General features: G+C 42.4%; 1 protein-coding gene across 3 annotated transcripts in view; it reads right to left on the minus strand.

The window, feature by feature from the left end:
- Positions 1-20,670, minus strand: part of LOC144933797 (nucleobindin-2-like) — a 116,265-nt gene that overhangs the window by 56,028 nt on the left and 39,567 nt on the right. For all 3 annotated transcript variants that reach the window (XM_078858931.1, XM_078858930.1, XM_078858929.1), the window contains exons 7-8: positions 20,085-20,175; positions 12,251-12,309 (exon numbers count right to left, since the gene is read on the minus strand). In XM_078858931.1, coding sequence (XP_078715057.1) covers positions 12,251-12,309; positions 20,085-20,175 — 150 coding nt within the window. The remainder of the gene's footprint in view (positions 1-12,250; positions 12,310-20,084; positions 20,176-20,670) is intronic.

Genomic DNA, 20,670 nt, shown 5'->3' on the forward strand with positions numbered 1-20,670 from the left:
AGCCAGCGCTAGGAGGCTCGTCCTGTATGCCAGGGGCGACTCCTTCTCACCCCGCTTGCGCTCGTAGAACCGCTCTCTGCATTCCGCTGAAGGTCCATAGACCCCGGCCAGCAGCTGTAGTGCCTTCGGCAGAGTAGACCGCTTCTCTTTCGGCGCCGATGTGAGGGCGGCGAGCGCGTCTGCGTCGAGGAGCGCCGGCAGCGCGCAGAGGGCTTCATCGTCGGACCACCTTGCCATTTCTTGGTGGGCGATGAAGCGTCGCTGGAAGCCGCCCCAGTCGCCCTCTGCACCAACAAATTCTTTAAGCGGAGGCAGCCGTTGTTGTAGCGCAGCGTTCGCCTTGGACGTCTGTAGGCTGCTATCCCCGGGACTCGGCTGTGCGTCGGCGCGAATGGCAGATGGAATCGCCTGTCGCGGATGTGATGACGCTCCCTCCGCTGGAGATGACGCAGCTGTCCCAGCGAGAGCGGTGTCGGACCCAAGGTTGAGCCCGGCCACGCCCTCCGCAGCTGCCGTGACGATGGCGGGAAATTCAAAGCTTGAGTTTTCAGAAATGGCGGGAAGGCGCTCAGGTTGACGGCTCCCCTCGCCCCGTGGTGGACCACCAGCCCCCAGCCGCGTGATGTTTTCCAGCGTGGCGGCAGCGGCGTACAGTAGCTCCGCCAGTCTCTCGTGAGCCAGCCGTAGCGCGTCTGGCTGCGGCCCCTCTTCATGCCGATGCCCCGGTAGGAACGCGTCGGCCCCCGGCTGCGCCATGTCTTGGTGAGCCGCCTCGGGCTCAACGACTTCAGCAGTGTCCTCCTCCGGTACTCTGGCTCGAGCTGTCTGACGTGTTTCCATGTCCGTAGTACTTCTGACACCAGATGAAGTACCGGTGAAGACGCTGGACACCCAGGTTGAGGCACACGTATATTTATTTTCAGCTTATCGGTACAGGACAACACTAGAGGGGGTAGCGGCCCCCTCACCCGGATAACTGGGGACACCCCCTAGCTAATCTCACCTATCCCCAAGTCCTCCTCTAACGAGCTAGGGGAGGCTAACTGGCCCGACACTGGTGAGTCGGGCTACGGTCTCCGGAGTCCCAGGGTCTAACCCTGGTTCACGGAACCACGCCTCTGGCTCGCTCCTCTGCAGCCCTGACAAGGGCGGCGTCGAGGGGAGTCCAGGGCTCTAGCTAGAGGATCTTCACTCTTCCTCCTTTGTTCCCAGACTGAGCCCCGAGCTCTCTTTGTCCTCCCCCTTTATACCCCCCATCAGGATCACAACCCCCCAGGCTGCCTGATGCGGACGTCGCTGCGGGCACCCCCCCCGTGTACTCCCGTAACTCCGCCCACTGTGTTTGTTACCCATTGGATCGTATGCACTTACAGCCCTCCCGTAACAGCCCTACACTTTGTAAAAAGTGTCACCAAAACAAGTCATGACATTTGTTATGGGGAATGAAGGTTGATCTTGACCATGATGATTAAATTGATGGTGATTGTGGTAGCAGTGAGGGTATATTGCTGAAAGCAAAAGCATTACATGAATACATTTTTTATGAAGGTACAAGTGATGAAATATTTTACATTCGAGGATTTGGGGGGGTGGGGGAGTGGAATGCCTTGTTGACAGAAGTTATTAATGTCTACCGTGGACCACTCAATCACGTGAATCTTTCACCACGTGACAAATTGTACTGATGAAAGAGCCTGTTGAAGCAACAATAAATGTTTCTTAGTGGCGTGCATTAAAAAAAATAACGTGGGATGCATGGGTTTCTAAGAGGTCTAAATGCAAATAATATCACGAAGACAAACCTCGATGACCCATAGTTCAAAACCTAGGGCCTATTTAAAGTCCTTCATTTAATCTATTGGGCGTCCACACGCATGCATGATCTGTTTTGTATGCGAAAGGTTGGGAAAGTCATTACTAATTCATCTTTCAATGTAAAATGTCACACAATAGCCTATTCTTGCAAACATCCACTTTGTAGGATTTGGTTTCACTAGATAAATCCCTGCATAAATGACCAAATCCCTGCAGCTGCCGACTAGGAATAAAAAAGTTCACTTTTTGGGTAAAGGATGGTCCCAACTGAGTTACCTATGATTCCAAAAAAAGTCCATTGCATGAAATTGGTCATTGAACCTCATTTCATCATAGCCAACAAAGAAAGCACACTTAACTTTGAAGGTTTTAATTACAGTGGTGGCTTATAGTTTGCTTTTTAAATGAAATGTATAAATCCTTAAACATCAAAGTGTCTTCGAAAATCACGTGCAATTAAATAAACTTGTCTAAGCAAAGCAAGCAGCAGGTACAGACAGATAGTATGATTTTTTTAATATTGGACTGGTGTCTATCAAATGCAAAATAATCTCAACCTTAACAAAACTTGCATACTTATGCAGAGATTAGCTTGGCTCAGCTGACATGCAGCAATTTCTCTGGACTGTTAAATTTAAAGACTGTGGGTGATACAAAAAAATACAAACAACCTGTGTGGCAATGCCTATGATATGAATACCTAGCATAGTATTCGCTCTCAGCTATGGGAGATGTTTTAGTAAAGTGATACAAATAATTGTATCATTTCATAATCGAATAGAACCATATCCCCAATCCCGACATGTCGTAAGAAACTCAAATAAACTGGATAATTGCGCATGCAATTACTTGTGTAAATAATTATTAATTTGAAAGCCAGCCTGGCTCATCATAGTGCCATGACACTGCAACCTAAAACTTCTCAGATAACATTCTCGATATTATTGTTAGCAATATAACAAGGGTGGAATTAATTCACAATTGAGAGCATTGAACTACATTTAAAAATCTGCATGATTTCAATGGTCAGACTGGCGAATTGTGAATTTCCAGCTACACATACACACTCGTGCATTGTATGTAATGTATGAATGCAATTGATATGAACACTCAAAATGTCACTGCTGTTGACTTGAACTATAAGTTTAAAAAGAACACTGCCTAGAAATGTGAATTCATAGTTGCATCGTTTGCAGAAGACAGCCCCATGGTTTTGGGCTTGGAGGCAAGCCAACCACCCTTCTGCTCAAATTCTTTTGTATATTGCAAAGGGTTTCCTAACAAGGCAGTCATTGTTTGTGACCGATAGAACCTGTTAATGAGAAATAACTTCATGGTGTAGAGGTCTGATGCAGGCATTACAGCAGCCACACCGAAATTTCACAATGTGGTTACTCTCTGCCAGGGAGTGTCTGCAGTATGCCATTTATCCGTACATTTTTGCAGTTTTTTTTTAAAGAAAGTGTCTCCGTAGATGGCGCTTTTCCAGACATCGTGGCAGACAATAAAGCCGCCCATTACTATGAGCACAATGGTTTCTCAGAGAATGGTTATATTTATAGCACAAGCTATAAGTAATGCAGGACTATATACATCTTATAAAAAGGGGACAAAAATACATAAATATGAACGGATGATCCATAGATTTGAAGCTTTCGTGACTGCAAGGATTCATATTCTTAGGTTTTTTCGGTAAAGTCACGTAGGTAAAACATTAAAATTAATAAAAGTAAAATAAAATAATATAATAAAATATTTTACTTTTATTAATTTTAATGTTTTACCTACGTGACTTTACCGAAAAAACCTAAGAATATGGATGATCCATAATCCAGGTTTTTGGGTTAGATCGCGTAAATATATAAATGTGTCGTTAAAACCCGCCACCACCCGACACAGCCAACTAGTAAGGGTTGTCACGTAAACAGAACGTGCCAATTCATCACTAGTACAGCACACTGGTGTGTTGGAGAACCAAGCCATAACATTTACAATCCGAGTACGACGTTTCGCCAGTAAGTACAACTGGCTTCATCAGGCGACAGCCAGATTTATGGAGACGTTTTAACGTCACATTTAAATATTTACGCGATCTAACCCAAAAACCTCTATTATGGATGACATTGGTCGCGAAAGCCTACGTGTTAAACTGATGAATGGATGAGTTGTCAGCTTCGCAGAATGGGAACACATAATCCTTGCTTGAGCAATTAATTAACTTTGTCGACTCTACAAAATTTGAAAGTTGTAAAGCTGCTAGCATTGCTTACGAAACAGTTTCCTGCATTCAACAGTTATGCTCCTGAAATAGAGCTGAAGCTTGATATAGCAATGGGTGTAGTGTTAGCATTGCAATGTTTTATCCCATACCAACATAAATTAAGATTACAGGCATCACTGGAATGCCATTTATAGTAGCTAAACAAACACACACACTCCATCCAAACAATTTTTACTGTTGATAAGAGGGAATAGTTTTTAATCTTGTGGCAGCTCTACAAATGGTAGAATTGATACCCGTACGTGTTATGCCTATCAGCTCAAATATTTGAAAAAAATTGTGTTTGGGCTATCGCTCCGCCATATATTGTAACCCGTTCAAACAACACCATACAACAAACTGCTACTCTCTCACATTCAGATCACAACTGCTAAAGTAAAAAAAATACGCAACTTTATGAACTCACCAGAAGCAATTTGGGAGAGAATATTCCAGAATTCCACAGCCCTGTGCTGTCACCACCTCGACACTACCCACACCTTCACTTTTCAAGTGCAACGGAGGCCGCCATGACAGACCAAGGGCCCTGTGACCGAACGTGATGGCACTAATGACTGGTAGCCCGTGACCACAGTTCCCATGCATGAACACACAGTTAAGAAACTTCCAAAGCATGTCACAACTAAGAGCTACAACCAGTGGTATGAACAACAAACACATGACAATGGGAACACCAATTGCCGAATGAAAAACATCGGCCACAATGCAAGAAAAGCATCCCCGTTAAACCCAAGACAAAAACAGCACATCAAATGCACCCAGACTCAAGGCTCTGAGGAGGAACCTTGTGGCATCTGGGTGAGTATATTTAGGGGAGATAGCAGGCTCTCCAGAGACTAGTATGTATGTAGAACTTCGTTCGTACTGCTTAATCCAGAATCAGCAAGTAAAACATAGCTTTTATAAAACCTGGCCTCAGCAGATGCCCCTGTGTTCAGTCAGACTGTTTAATAAACATATAAGGAGAAGCCTGAATGCATGCTTTACGAATGTCAGTAACCAAATCAGTGAGTGCCAGATTTAAGGAGGCAGAAACTGCCCTCGTACAAAGCACGTTTAAAGATGGCAGAGCATCCTTGACTTGTAACCAACCAAAATGCATTCTTTGTTCTAAGAAACAATTTGTATTTGGGAGCCACCTTAACCTTGCATGTTTTTCAATGAAGGCCAAAATGTGTTTCATGCTGCAATCTCGTTAAGACTGTTTCAAATAATACCTGATAGCCTTGGACACATCAAGTTATCTTTCCTTGTTATAGAAGAGGTTTGGACATTAACACGGGAGGACAGGATTCTCATTCAGAGGATTAGCAAACGCCACTTTGGTAAAGAATGCGACATTGGTGGACAAAACAGCTCTCTCTTTATATAATATCATATCACAGCCTCTTCAGCCACCTCAATGTCAGCTAAATGCAAAGATAACCTGATTTCCAAGTTCAACCTCCTTTCCAAGAAGAAGCGAGATCCACACATCAAAAAGTTAGACGTTGACAAGATTGTTATCAATCAGAGTAACAGTCCAATTTCCGACAGCCTAAAATCGGTTCTAGCCAAAGGGTTGAATTTCGCAGTCACCCCTAAACACATCCCAGTTGATGATATCATTGCCCAATCGACGTAGCCCTTTAGGGTTTGGGACACATTACTGCAGATGTGACAAGATCGGAAATCGCTGCAATCCTCAAAAACGCTAAGACACCTATTAGCACCATCAGTAAAGATGAGCGCTTTGAGCTTTCTCAATTAAAAAAAGAGATTACGTCGTTATCCTCTCCACCGACAAGGGCAATGCCACAGTTATCATGGACAAAACCACATACAATAGCAACATTCAGGACCTACTTAATGATGGTAGCTATACCAAAATTAAAAGAGACCCCACCAACCGCCTCGTTACAAAAACCAACAATATCATCACTGATTTGACATCTTTGATCAAACCAATCAAGCGGTTTTCCTTAAAACCCTCTGCTGCTAGACCACCCAGATTGTATGACTTACCAAAAATCCGTAAAAAAGGGACACCCCTTCGTCCTATCGTCTCCACCATTGACTCACCCACCTACAAACTGGCCCGATTTCTGTCTGAGACCTTACAACCATTCACAGGTAAGACCACCTCAGCTGTACTCAACTCAGCTCACTTGGTATCGTTAATTAAAGACATCTCACTATCTCCAGGTTATTTGCTCGTTAGTTTCGATGAGATCTCTTTGTTTACCAACGTTCCTGTGCTTGACACCATTGCAATCATTGAAGATTTGGTCCAACAAGGACTGAATGCTGATGTACCAGCCCTGGTGAGACACTGCCTCACCAACAACTGCTTCACCTGGAATGGAACATTCTTCAAACAAGTTGAAGGATACCCAATGGGTTCTCCCTTATCTCCAGTTGTAGCCAATGTTTTCATGGAAAAATTTGAGACAGATGCCATCCAGGCATCCCCTCAACGTCAGTCCTTATGGAAGAGGTACATAGATGATACGTTCGTCATCTGGCCACATGGCCGACCAGCTCTGAACCAATTCCTCAACCACATCAATTCCATACACCCAGCCATCAAATTCACCATGGAGGTGGAAAAGGATGGCAAGTTACCATTCTGGGATGTTTTAATCGAAAAAAGACGAGATGGCTCAATGGGACACTGTCTACAGGAAAGCCACCCATACGGATGCCTACTTAAAACCTGACTCCCACCACCATCCTTCCCAGAAGAATTCCCTCATCAAAACTCTACACCATAGAGCTCGATGTATTTACGACAGTCATCACCTAGCCAGTGAACTAGAACATGTACACCAAGCTCTCAAGATGAATGAATAGTCAGACTACACAATCTGTAAAGTTATCACCCCAACCGTTGGGAAAGAACCATCTGATGACCCAATCAAAACCATCACATTGCCATACATAGCAGGGGTCACTAAACATATTTCCAAAATCATGAGCAAACACAAGATCCAGGTTCGATTTAACACAGAACATAAAATCCGTGATCTGATCCCATCTGTGAAGGATGTGATCCCTGACATGCAATACCCCAGCGACTACAAACTAAGCTGTGTCGGCGGCAGTAGTTACATTGAGGAAACATGTCTTGGACCGTGTTCGTGAACATAAGGCAGATCTGAAACACGGTAGGACCAATACCTCGGCCGTGGCTGATCATTATTTTAATGCGGTGGGCTCACACAAAATTGATTTTTTTAAGACGAAGGTACTTTGCAAGCCCACTGGCTATCAACAAAGATTTGTTCATGAAGCCATCCATATATATAGACACAGACACAATTTCAACCGAGAAGATGGGTACAAACTGAGCAATCATTGGAAGGACGTTATCAACCAGTCTAAGTCATAATTGGCGATGATGTTCCCATCCTACCACCTTCCAATGTTAGTTGTGCTTTACATCCATTTCAAACTTGCGCTTTCTTCAGTCACTTCTCGCGCCGACCCCTTGGTTGCGGCTCTGCGATCCTCCATTAACATGCTAATCTCTCTTTAACATGCTGATTTTCACCTGGCAGCCCGTTAATTGGTGGAAAACGAACCACCGCCGGGCTCGCTGCCAAACACTTACATTATAATTGGCTGCTGACATTTGGGCTACGCCCAATTAAAACCCTTATAAACATACTCTTGGGTTATTTCGGTAAAGTCACGTAGATAAAAAAAATAACTAATAGATCACGACGTATCGATCACAAAACACGAGCCATAGTCTTCAGGTGAAATAATAAAGCAGGCGGACTGCTGAGGCAGGAAGAAATGTAGCGAGAGAGCTACTGAAACCAAAGGTTATAAACAGTTTCCCTTGGAAGCTAACCCCCCTTTTCCTGAAGACGACCGCTTACGTTGCGATCGAAACGTCGTAGTTTTCTGTTATTTTTGATCATTTTCTTTGAACCTATCTACGTAACTTTACCGAAAAACCCAAGAATATGAATTCTTGTGGTCACGAAAGCTTTAAGTGAAGCCATCTTCCAAGCTACACGTTTCAATGCAGAAAAAGCCACCAATTCGGAAGATGGATGACAAATTTCGATTCAAAGCTTTCGTGACTGCAGGGATTCATCTTCTTGGTTCTTTCGGTAAAGTCACGTAGAAGGGAAGTAATAAAATAATAAAAATAAAACATAATATTGTTTTATTATGTTTTATTTTTATTATTTTATTACTTCCCTTCTACGTGACTTTACCGAAAGAACCAAGAAGATGGATGACAAAGTGAGCCTAACATCATGGATAGGTCCAATGGGCAGAGTGGTGACTTTATCGGGGGTCTCCTGAGCAGAACCCTCTTGCATAAGATGGTGAAATAAATAAATGCTCACCAAAGCAACACTCTTTTATCTCTCTTCGAAAAACTGGCACAGCAGCAAGATGAGTATTGACATGGGGTTCCACCAAACCCTTCTGAATCCAGCAAAAAATGTAGGGCTCATGGAACCAGCCATTTTCTATGCACAGCCCATTCACGCGAGCAGGACCTCAATGCCTTCCAGTAGGGTTCGTATATTGGGCCCATGGCGAATCTACATGCCACAACCAAGAACCTTGACACTCGGATAGTTTACGTCTCTCAAACATGTGCTGCTCAAGTCACACATCATACGAGAGGGCCGACAATGTGTTGAGAAACCAGGGATGGCCGTGTGCAGAAGAAGAAGTTTGTTGACCACAGGAGGATGAGACGACACCGGTGCTGGGTAGAAGGTGGATGGGAGAAATCGAATGCAACAGTGATGGGAGTCTACCTCTAATGTTTATCTATCTCACACCGGCACAACCAACTCCTCCTGGGTGGTCAACCAAGGACAGTTGAGGGTGCGCGGAGGGTTGGAGACGAGCTGCTGCGCATCATTCTTGAGTGACGCTTCAGAAGGGGGCAGTGACAGGTGAAGGCAGAGGTGGTTGCGGTTTTTTGTCCACGAGTCACTGTACAGTTGCCCCTGTGAAGCTGCACGTGATGGAAAATGAGGAACGGTGTTGCAGATCCCCTATTGAATAGAGCAACCCGATTGCTCTGGCTTGCCCTTTCCATGAAAAGAAAGCTGTTCTTTCTCATTGGTCAATTCAGCTTTGACCATCTTAACCAGTGCAAGTCGCCACACTGAAAAGGCCATCATCACCTTTGAAACGGAACCCAGATAGCACGCTCATTATATTCGCTGAAACAGAGGTGTCTCTGCCACCAAACCCTGTTTCACACAATCAAGCCAGACACTGCCCGTGTGACCCATGACATTCTGTAGATATATCACCGATGCGGTAGATAGATCCTGTAAATAATGAAATGGATGCTGAGATGTTCTCTGACAGCTCTAACTTGTTGAGCAAAATTTGAAGAAACTTACCCAGGTAAGCGGTATTATATTGCCTTATGAATAGCCCCGGCAGACACCAATTGATATTCTCGAGTTCCTTGTCAAACTGTCTATCTAGAGGCAAGACTCTTCCTGAACAGGATCTTGAGAGTCACAGCCTGCTCAACTTGGGAAACCATGTAAAACTTTGCCTCGTAATTTATGAGAATGCTGCTTTTGGCAAGGGAAGGAGAGCATTTAGCAAGTTTGGAAAAGACACTGGAGAGAATTTCAGCCAATCCCGCGTGTATTTTAAAGACAATGCGCCCTTGAGGGAGGCTTTATTAAAACCACAAAGTCTTCTTGTCCCTAATAGAGCTTTTTTTGGGTTAGATCGTGTAAATATAAATGTGTTGTTAAACCCGCCACCACCCGACACAGCCAACTAGTAAGGTTTGTCACGTAAACAAAACATGGCCACACTGGTGTGTTGGGAGAGTAAACCCACAATATTTACAATTTGAGTATGAAGGTTCGCCGGTAATTACAACCAGCCTCATCAGGCCTTTGCTATGGCTGCTCATTCTCGAGAATATTCGGAACAGTCCCCCTAAGTTAAAAGGGTTTCAAAATATCTAGGCTTAGTTCCCAAGAAGTCATTTTAGTCAGTCTTCCTCTGGCACCTGCCAGCAGAAGACAGCCCTTGAAGCTATTTTGTGGATCATGTCCTGGAGTGCTGGGAAGTGGACAAAGTTCAACCAGGGCCAGCTCAAACGTGAGGGGGTCCGAGTCCCCCAGCTCATTCCCTCCTTCATCCTGGCTTTAGTCAAGGCTGTGATCTTCCTCATCGGGAGTTCGAGATAGTCCAAGATCACCGAGGACTTCTCTCCCTGGCTATGTCCAACAGGACACGAGGCAGCCGGTTCTGGGCCCCTGGTTAGAGGTCTGAGGGATGAGCCGAGCCCTTCGAGCTCTAAAGGGGTTGCTGCTCTTTTCTGCTCATGAGACTTGCTGCAGGCCTACCTTCGGGGGTTGTGATGGCAGAGGTGTGATATATGGTTGGGTCCTGGGGCATTTTTGGCACCAACTAGGATGCAGACCCCTCATATGCAACCCCCTCGTGATCTGTCTTAACTTTCCCGGGAGTGGTATCCCCTCACTGGGGGGGGGGGGGGTGCACAAGAACCTCAGTTTCGATTTAGACACTGTCTTTCCGACAGACATGTTCTTCACCTGAGGACGGCTGCTTGCGTTGTGGCCGAAACGTCGTGAGAATTATTTTATCATGTTTTTTATTTTATTTCCCTTCTACGTGACTTTACCGAAAGAACCAAGAAGAAGAATCTCAGTGATCCCTGTTTGCACCAAGACAGGCTTTCCACCACGATTCAGGGGGTTGTGGGAAGGTTCTGTGAAATGGTCACCTTTAGTCGTTTCCACTTTCTATCTGCCTGGCTTTGATGGCCAGACTGGAAGTAGGCTGCAAGCACTACTGCCAATTTAAAAATAATCCGGCTTTAAAGTCCAGTATTGATTGTGTGGATCTCTGAGAAACATCCGTAGGCTGCATTCTACACACACGCAGCAATAGGTTGATGTCCTAACCTTTTTACTGACGTGGAGAGGTGGGAAATGTCAGATTGGATGGACGAAATTAAGTTCCAGCGTTATCGCTGCTGGGAATTAAAAAAAAAATCTCGTTGCACTGTACAGCAACCTGAAAAATATAATAAATAAATCACCAGTGTGAAACGTGCTCTGGTTACGGTCACCATCCAACAAAACCAAGTACACATGCATGACAGTGGCGGTCATGGGACCACGGTCACAGGCTTTGGTTCATGGGTCCTTGTGCGATCCGTCACATCTGCCCAGTTGCACCGGACAGTTAAGCGATATGCAGTCTCGAGTCGGTAATAGCATGAGCCTGTGGGACTCTGAGCCATCTGCTGCTCCCCTCATGGCTGGGGTTAAGTTAATGAAGTTGTGTTTGAACTTTATCATCCGCCTGCTGAGTGAGACAGCAGAAATAAGTATGGTGGTATCTGTAATGTAGTATAACTACTCATTATTAAAAACATTTTACTATCTACCAAAAACAGGGTTGTGGTGGGCACAGTATAATAGTAGATTTTACAATAAATCATTTGTATAAGTTCATGTTATTTTAATAACTTGTGCTCTATGAAACGAAGACATGCCAATTTCTCCCATTTAGCCACACAAACTGTTAGGGCAAAGGCAGTTAATCAGCTTCTATTAAGACTGCCATGGCTTCAATTAAGACTGAGTGTGGCTACCACAATGCCTGGTCACCTTCACCTCTCCAATGTTTATACACCACAAGATGCTTTTTGTCTTTAGTTTTTTGTCCTTCCCCCGCACCTCCGATGAACACGGTTGGCTACGTATGGTGCGAAACAAGTTCGACAAAATACATACAAAGCACTAACCACCCGTTCCACCACCACCCCAAATGAAATGCGCGCGCTCACTCTCCAGGAATTATACATATACACGTCTTTTCTTTCCCGACATTAATGTAAAATATAAATATGTGAACACAATTTGTAAATTTCACATACAAATCTCTACCATTGTGATGAACCAATTATAGGGTGCTTAAAACAAATGTTAACACTTCTGATAATTTGCAACAATACCACAAGAAATGTGCCTCTGGGCTCTGGAGACCACCTGGAGAAGATTCCAGGCACATGTCGACAATGATAGCGAACAAGTGGAGACATTTTTTTTTATCATGTTCCATTAAAAAAGATAGTCCCATATAAGTGTTGACATTTTTTTGAAGCACCCTGCATTAAGCATTCCTCACCTCTTTAGTGAACAAAGCCTCCAGCTCTTGCTCATCCAAATAGCTATCACCATTGGAATCTGTTGGGAGAAATTAAACAGGTCAGAAATAACAACAGCAATTTGCGAAATCTCTTACTTTATGGGACAAAAAAATGTTGCTTGTTGTTTAGGATTACATAAATACGGATTATGTAATTCAGAGGAGCATGCGAACGGATTACTCAAGTTAGTGCTGTGAGAATACTCCAACGGTCGCTGTGGAATCACTTTTATAATGCCAACCTGCTCTCTTCAAAGGATACAATGATTGAATAATCATTAAATAACAGTAACTGTGAACACACACATTGATTTTCACAGCTAAATTGTGATGAATACAGCAGAGTACTTATAAAAATACACCTTAAGGTGTGAAAATGAAAGAACAGGTTTTCCCATTAACAATAACAGTGCTATTTTACAATCTAGCTGTGCCGAATTTTATACGAGCAGAACCAAAAAGCAAAAAAAATAATAACAAAAAAAAGGTGATTTTTGATTTAAGAACGTCTTTTCATGTTGACTCTGCCATCACCTATGCCCATCAAAATTACTGCACACGTAAACTGTTTCAGAAGTCAAAGCAGTGGGGGCGGGGGGCAGAGTTTGGTTGGGAATAAAGATGGAAAATCGTTCATGACTCATTTGTCACACCAAGGGCTCCCAACCCAAGACCTCCGACATGGTGCATTAGAACTTGCAATCACACAGCATCTCTATAATTGTGTTATTAATTTATAAATCGCAGTAATCCATAAAAATGAAGTGTGAATCTGGCTGAGTAGACTGTCTGTGTGTATCATTTTGAAAAACCATGTTATTGTTGTTTATAACTGGTTGAGACAAATGGGCATGTTCTTATATACAAATAATAACTGGGCTGAGTTGGTGCAGTTTTCCACATTAATTCCAATTGCTTTTTGTTTTACGAAGTTGCTTGGAGCTAGCACAGGGTGTGTAAATGTTGCTGTATAATATTGCATTCAGGATTAGGGTATAAGATAGTGTGATAACCACAGTATTTAATAATTTGAAAAAGCTCTGCAAAATTATACTTTGATCTTTTTTAATTGTATGATGGACAACTGTTGTTACCAGAATTTTTTCCCCCTACAAATGACTTTTAGGCAAGATACAAATAGTGGATCCGGACGACTGAATTAGCACATGATAAAATACTTCTCGAAATGACAGCAAATGTTCTTAAAAATCTTAAATTACCTGGCAGCTATAAACAGAATTATAATAATCTGTGCAAACCTGGATCATTCGTAATAACACTGACCTCTCGGCTAACCAGCTGTATCTTTGTGACTCTCACTTGTATGACTTAGCTTGAATCTATATATATATAAAAAAGTAAAAAATCGTGTGTGGGTTTGTGTGGTCGTGCGCTTGGCTCTCCAACGGTGAGGTTGACGTAATAAAAAAATAGCCAGGTACCATGCCATAAACCCTGCCGTGAGCAATCGTTATTCCTTTTTCACATCCGTCAACTTTAAATTCGTTTTATTAGTGATTTAGTGCGATTTCTGTGCGCTTAATTCTTTTTTATTTATTTATAACGCATGCACGACCATACCAACTCATGCGCCTTTGGTGGGAAGGATAGCCCATGCCGAGTCGCACGCCTTCGGTGGGAGTGAGGGGCACATTTTCTTTCGCGTTAAAAATCCTATAAAAATACACTAAACGCTCAGGTAAATTCTTCACTGTCTCATGTCCCCCCCACTCCGATGCATGCAGTTATTACTACTATACAGTTGGTAGATGCTACCACTCTACCACTATAGGCCGCAGATATTACTGCAGAGCGGCTCGGGGACATCGTGCCTGGGGGGGGCGGCAGGGGCAGCAGCCTAGCCCCAGACTGCCAAGGTGCCACCTCGGCCGGCTGGACAATCTAGGCGAGGCCGGAGGCTCTGCATGGGACTAAGCCTCACCACGCTACTCTGTCAGGTGAGTACTTTGTGCTATAGAGTCAATACATACTGCTATAGAGTCAGCATGTACTACTGTAATGATAGCAGGTACCACCACAGTCGGTATGCACTGCTGTAATCATAGCAGGTACCACCGCAGTCAGTATGCATTTCTGTAATCATAGTAGGAACCACCAGTCGGTATGCACTGCTGTATTCATAGCAGCTACCACCACAGTATGCATTGCTGCAGTGAAAGCAGGTACCACCACAGTATGCACTGCTGTAATCATAGCAGGTACCACCGCACGGGAATAGGCCTCACCACACCACTCTGTCAGGTGAGTACTTTGTGCTATAGAGTCGATAAATACTGCTACAGGGTCAGCATGTACTACTGTAGTGATAGCAGGTACCACCACAGTCGGTATGCACTGCTGTAATCATAGCAGGTACCACCACAGCCGGTATGCAGTGCTGTAATCATAGCAGGTACCACCACAGTATGCACTGCTGCAGTGAAAGCAGGTACCACCACAGTATGCACTGATGTAATCATAGCAGGTACCACCACAGTATGCACTGCTGCAGTGAAAGCAGGAACCACCACAGTATGCCTGCTGTAATCATAGCAGGTACCACCACAGTATGCACTGCTTCTGTGAAAGTAGGTACCACCACAGTATGCACTGCTGTAACCATAGCAGGTACCACCACAGTCAGTACACACTGCTGTTACATTTTTAAGAGTAGTTTTTAAATATTTTTAAGACCCGGGCAATGCCGGGTACTTCCTGCTAGTCTTCTAAAAAGGTTCCTCTATCGCGATGATGTAAACCTGCATTCTCATTTAACCGAGGGTGCGAGGCCTTTGACAAAAAAAAACCAGACACCTGCTTTCTGGCTCATTTATTTTGCCAGATAGTAAGATGGAATGTTATCATCATCAGATATATGCAAACCTAACATTTGCACAAACATTATATTACGTGGTGCGGCGGAAGATGATTCAGGTAAACGAAGGGATTTTTTAAATAATTATATCTATCCTGATCTGTATCTGGGAAGAATATTAAAATGTGTTTCTCTCATTGCCACATCATATTTATTTCGGATTCAGAGATACTAGAAATCTGGCTGTAACAGCCCTCTTTAACACTTGTCTGTTTACACTTAAGATCAATGTTTCAGTCTTTTTTGAAAATAATGTATTGGTAGGAATACTTTCAACTGTTTCAAACGGGTTTAATTATTTTGGTTTAGTCTTGAAATGTAAAAAAGGGGTTCACTTTCTCTCTGGCCCTCTATAAATGTTTATACACATACACATTCATATAACCACACGTTCATGTCAACGTCTGAAGATTTGAAAAGCGAATGTGTTGTGCAAATACTAGAATCTTTTATGCAAACATTTTTCAATGGGATTAATCTTAAACAAGCCATCAACAAGGTTGCCTTGCTGACAAGGTCTGTTGGCCTCTAGACAAGATAAATGAATACCTTGTGATCCTAGCCCTAATAGCCAACATGCCACAAACAATCATTCAACTGTCAAAGAAAAAATGTCTAGCCCCATGGCATACCGACCTTTCCAAAGCAGTTAGAGCCACCTCTTGTCACTTTTATAAAAGAAAAAAAAACTTCACCCTGGATATTGAAATGTCAGCTTCATGTAAAAAAAAGGAAACTGACATATGTTTAATGAACTTAACAAATGTTAACCTTTAAGTCATGATTAATTTGATTAATTTGTACAAAACAAATTTGATTCTGTATGTGCATAACTTATTCATATCAAGGCTGCGGAAAAAGGTTGTGTGTGCATCACGAGGGAGTTGAAACACTGTGTGATTCACAGATGGAAGAACACGTTGATGGACACATCCTTGATTGGAGGAACCCACTGCTGAAAATGAATGAGCTCTCTTTTTTGTGCAACGAGTGCTCTCCATCATGTTAACTTGCCTTTTAATAAAAGACACGCAGAACAGACATTTCAGTAACGTGCACAACAGCGCCAGCGGTGGTGGCCTACTCGTGCCCTTCTATCGAGGAATGCATTTCAGACAGCAGCCGCACTTGAATGTCAAATACGAGAGAGCATTGTGGGCACTTACAGTACCACGCATATTTGAAAATGAAGTCTAAATTGTGACTGCTTCATGCAATGCACATTGTGCCCGTTTACAACAAGCAGATTGGCACCTGTTTATATTAATCTGCAGACTTGTGAAATGTAGACAACACCCAAAGCACTTTGCAGTAAGTACAAAAGAAATGAAATGGATATGAGTTGAGGCATTTACCTATGCATTTATAAAATAAATAAACCGATCACTCAATCTGCGTGCATCATTACATATGTATGAGACACAGCAAAACACTTCAGGGCAAATGGTTTACTAAATAAATGTGCACACTAACATTTGTGGTTTATTTACTTATTGAGTAATCTTTAACATTAATGCAATGTGATATTATACAATTAGTACATACTCATAAGGTATTTGAAGTAAAAATGTAGCTTAGTTCAGTATCTAATTTAAAAATTCCCTAACTGCTCATTATGCAGTTAGGGAATTGCTTAGTTTGTATGACAATTTATTCTTGATCCAAAAATGTATTATTATATTGGTCTCTAATAAAACTAGAGTAATGAAAAGTTGCTAAATAACAGTTGGAGGGACGCAACTTCAAACACAGAGTACAACAACGATGGTAATTATAGGTTGGATCGGGATCATAATTATGACAAAATCAAACAAGGGAACTTTTGGAATGCTGAACTTAATATTGAAAAGCAGCAGGTGAGTAAAGTAATAAGGGGACAAATGTAAATCAGGATCATGATGCTGATTTCTAAGAAAAAAAAGTGGGCTTGTGAAGGACATACAATGTGATAGGTGATGGACAAGACGAGTGATGAACAGCCAAAGCAGAGATCACAACCAAGAAGGTGACCACCATGGCGATGGAGTAATTCAATTAACTTGTGCTACAGTGAAATTAATTGTGGCATCACAGGAACATAAGACGATGGCATGGAATGCGGAGGGCTTCATACAGCAGTGGGTAGACCACATCTCATGGTGATGATAGTGATTTTTAAACAGGACCATCCCAACGCGTTTCACATCATAATTAAATAACCTGCTGAGAGTGAGATAAAATAAGGCTTTATAGAAAAAAGCAACATCTTCAAATGATTTAATTACAGCAGTAAATAAAGTGAAGATTACAAAAAAACTATCAATAAAAATATTCGTTGGTAAAATCCAGAAATATATCACTTTTATTCTTATATTATCATCACTTCATGTATATACTCCTGTGCGAAATCTCCTGCTGTGTATGTTGTGATAAAATTATGATCCTACTGTGCACTAGCTTACCTCCCCCATAACGTTCACCGGATTATATTGTTAGTTGTTTAGAATTTCCATTGCGTTGCCTATGACACTTTGTCGACTAATCAAACCAAATCTTCCTTGCAGCTGCTGACCTTTAACTGACAGGGCCTGCACAGCATCTTGAGGGTAAACGTGGGTACACTCAATAATATTATGGCAGTCAGTGATGGGCTGGAATCTTATCTCGGGGTCTACATAAAAAAATTGCCCCCCCTCTCCCCCGTCTTTACTTTCCCCCTTAACAGCCACTGTAATTATGCATGGCCTCGTATCCTTACCATATCACAGCTGCGTGCAGTTTCACTAGGATCATGACAACAAACAAGCGTGCGTAAATTTCAATTGTGTGGCAACTCGTTAATTCTTGGGCCCTCTTGTCGAGGCTTAAATTACATCCCAGTGACTTGGGGAGTTGAAAAAAACCCTTTTGAACTTCACGGAAACGTGACGACGAGTTTGTGGACATGTGGGACAGATTTAAGCAGGCATTCTTTTATTCTCACAACAGCCTTAAAAACCTGACAGCCACCTGCAATACAGAAACATCTAAGCCAAACTATTTGCCGGTAAATTGTAGGGTTTTATCTGGCTTAGACCCAACATAGCCATTAGGGAAAACGACATCTGGTATTACTCCTATTCGATCACTTTGGAAGGAGGCCGCAGCAGTGGACATTTTAAGATCGCAGGTCACACAGAAACTCAGTGCTCAAAGTAACTTTCCACCGGCCTGCGTCCCGGTGATTTATATGAAAAAGGTGTCCACAGGACACACTCCTGGTATTTAACATTAGGGCCCAGCACTGGATTTCACAACCTGCATGTGCAATAATTTATATTTGGCCGGTGAAAAGGGTACCTTTGAACAAGAATCATGCGCAATTAGTGCACTAAAATTACACAGGCAAGATCGTTTGAGAGTGACAAGCTGCCGCTTAAATTGTCAAATATAACAAGTACAAGAATTTGGTGCTTTGTTACGATCATTCAATAACACAATATTTAGAAAGTCTGCTTGCATTACTGCATTCAATTTGGCATGCTGCAGTGATATGTATGGTTTGGGGTTTAGCGCTATGATTACCTATGAATGGCACAATGGGCAATGTTTATAACTTGCCCGTGGAAAACATAATATGTAGGGAATGAAATGCCTGATCTCAGAATTGCTAAATGACAGTTCCAGTTTATAACACGAAATGAAACGAATTTGTTCACGGTGAGAGTTGCATGAAGAATGTTATATCTACACACAACATAATTCAAATAACAATCATACATTAGTGGACTGGTCAGTCACCACAACAGATTACCAATTAATTTGTAAGTGAAGAAAGTGGTACATTTATGCCAGATTTCAAGTGGCAGATTTTGAAGCCAGTCGTTTCTTCGTTCAAATGCTCTGAAACATTGTTCCACAATTTAAACAGGAACATTATCTATCAGTTTTAAAATACTACCAAAAGGGTCTCTGAATTTCACTTAAGGTAAGCCATAATGATAAACTGCATGGCGTCAGACGGTTATAATTTCCTTGGATGGGCCTCATTGAACACACAGATGTATTGCAGCAGGGTGTTTGGAAATCCAGAGTCGTGCTGGCCTCATATGGGCCATAAGTTGAAAACCCCCGATTGCTGTCATGGTCTTGTGGCTTTAGGCAAAGGGCTGTTATCACCCAGTAATGCCTGTATCTGAGCTGATAATGACCCTCTCATGGGTGGGCAGATAGGTGTCTCAGAGATAACCATTATTTGTGCACTTTCAGCAACAGACACAATCTGCTCACTGGGGGATATATTAATAAACTGCTGGAGTATTGTGTGTGACTATTTGTTTATGATAATATTTTTAATAAAATTAATGGCAGAGACATTTTTAGAAAGACCGCTGAAACATTCCCTTTTTGTGTTTACTAAAATGGTAAAAATTATTTTGCTTCTTTTTTCTATAAGTGCAGGCACTTAACGTTATTGTTGACATATGGAAGTATTTCAGACCATGGGTGACAGCTATTGTTATGTTAAACACATAAAAAAATCATCACACTGTAAACACAACAAAAAGGCATTATTTTTTATACCATATTACTCACTGAACTACATCTATACTTTTAACTAGGTATATAAACATATAACATTTTAAAACTGCTACTATAAGTCATCTATAAGAAATTTTTAAAAATGCCTCCATTATTTGCAAAAGTTGGTTATGCGCAACGCCGTAAAAAGACACATTTCACTGTTTTCGTTTAGAGTTTTAAACTACCGTAATACCAATTGTGTCCAATACACCTTTGATTATGGTTGCCCAAGTTAAAGAGAAAGCACCCCCATCTTTAACACAGTGCAAAGGCAAGGTAAGACTAGTTGAATCAAACAAATGCAACCGGTTAAAATAATTCCACTTCCAGTGGGATATGTACAGGTATGTTGTAACTACCCACAGCGACGGGTTTGAGTGATGTATTGACACTCACCGTGCAGTTTAAAGAACGTCTTGGGCTCAAACTGTTCCGGGTCCAACCCATCGCTTTCCTCCCAAACCTCCTGAAGCTGGTCTTTACTCCCCTGTGCACAAACACGGCCGACAAACACAGTTGGGTCAACATTGATCTACGAGTAATGTTCCACACGCACCACTGAACTACCACCAATGTTCCACGAAGAGACAGAAATTGATGACAGTGGATCAGTGATTGAACATGCAGACGGACAATGGATGAGGTCATGAACATGTGCAAAAAATACAATGAACGTTTTCTAAGATTCTTGTGTACAATGTGATGGGTGTGAAAGTTAAGTTTTGGCACTTCTAATAAAAAACACACAATGTCGAAAACTTTAAGGTGGGGTGGTGTTGAAGGGAAGGTTTTGACAAGTCAAGCTGCAGTACTGATGTAAGGGTATGTTCACGGCAAGTCCCCATTCATTCAGCAGCAGATAGGAACCTGACCCAGCATGCATGATCGACCAATGCATTCTCATGTTGAAGGCTGCAACCACAGCTATTTATATTTCATGACAGTATAAACAGCACAATGTTTTTTCACGTGGCAGATTTAT

The sequence above is a fragment of the Lampetra fluviatilis genome, chromosome 8 (assembly GCF_964198595.1).
Source record: "Lampetra fluviatilis chromosome 8, kcLamFluv1.1, whole genome shotgun sequence".
Taxonomy (NCBI): Eukaryota; Metazoa; Chordata; class Hyperoartia; order Petromyzontiformes; family Petromyzontidae; genus Lampetra; species Lampetra fluviatilis.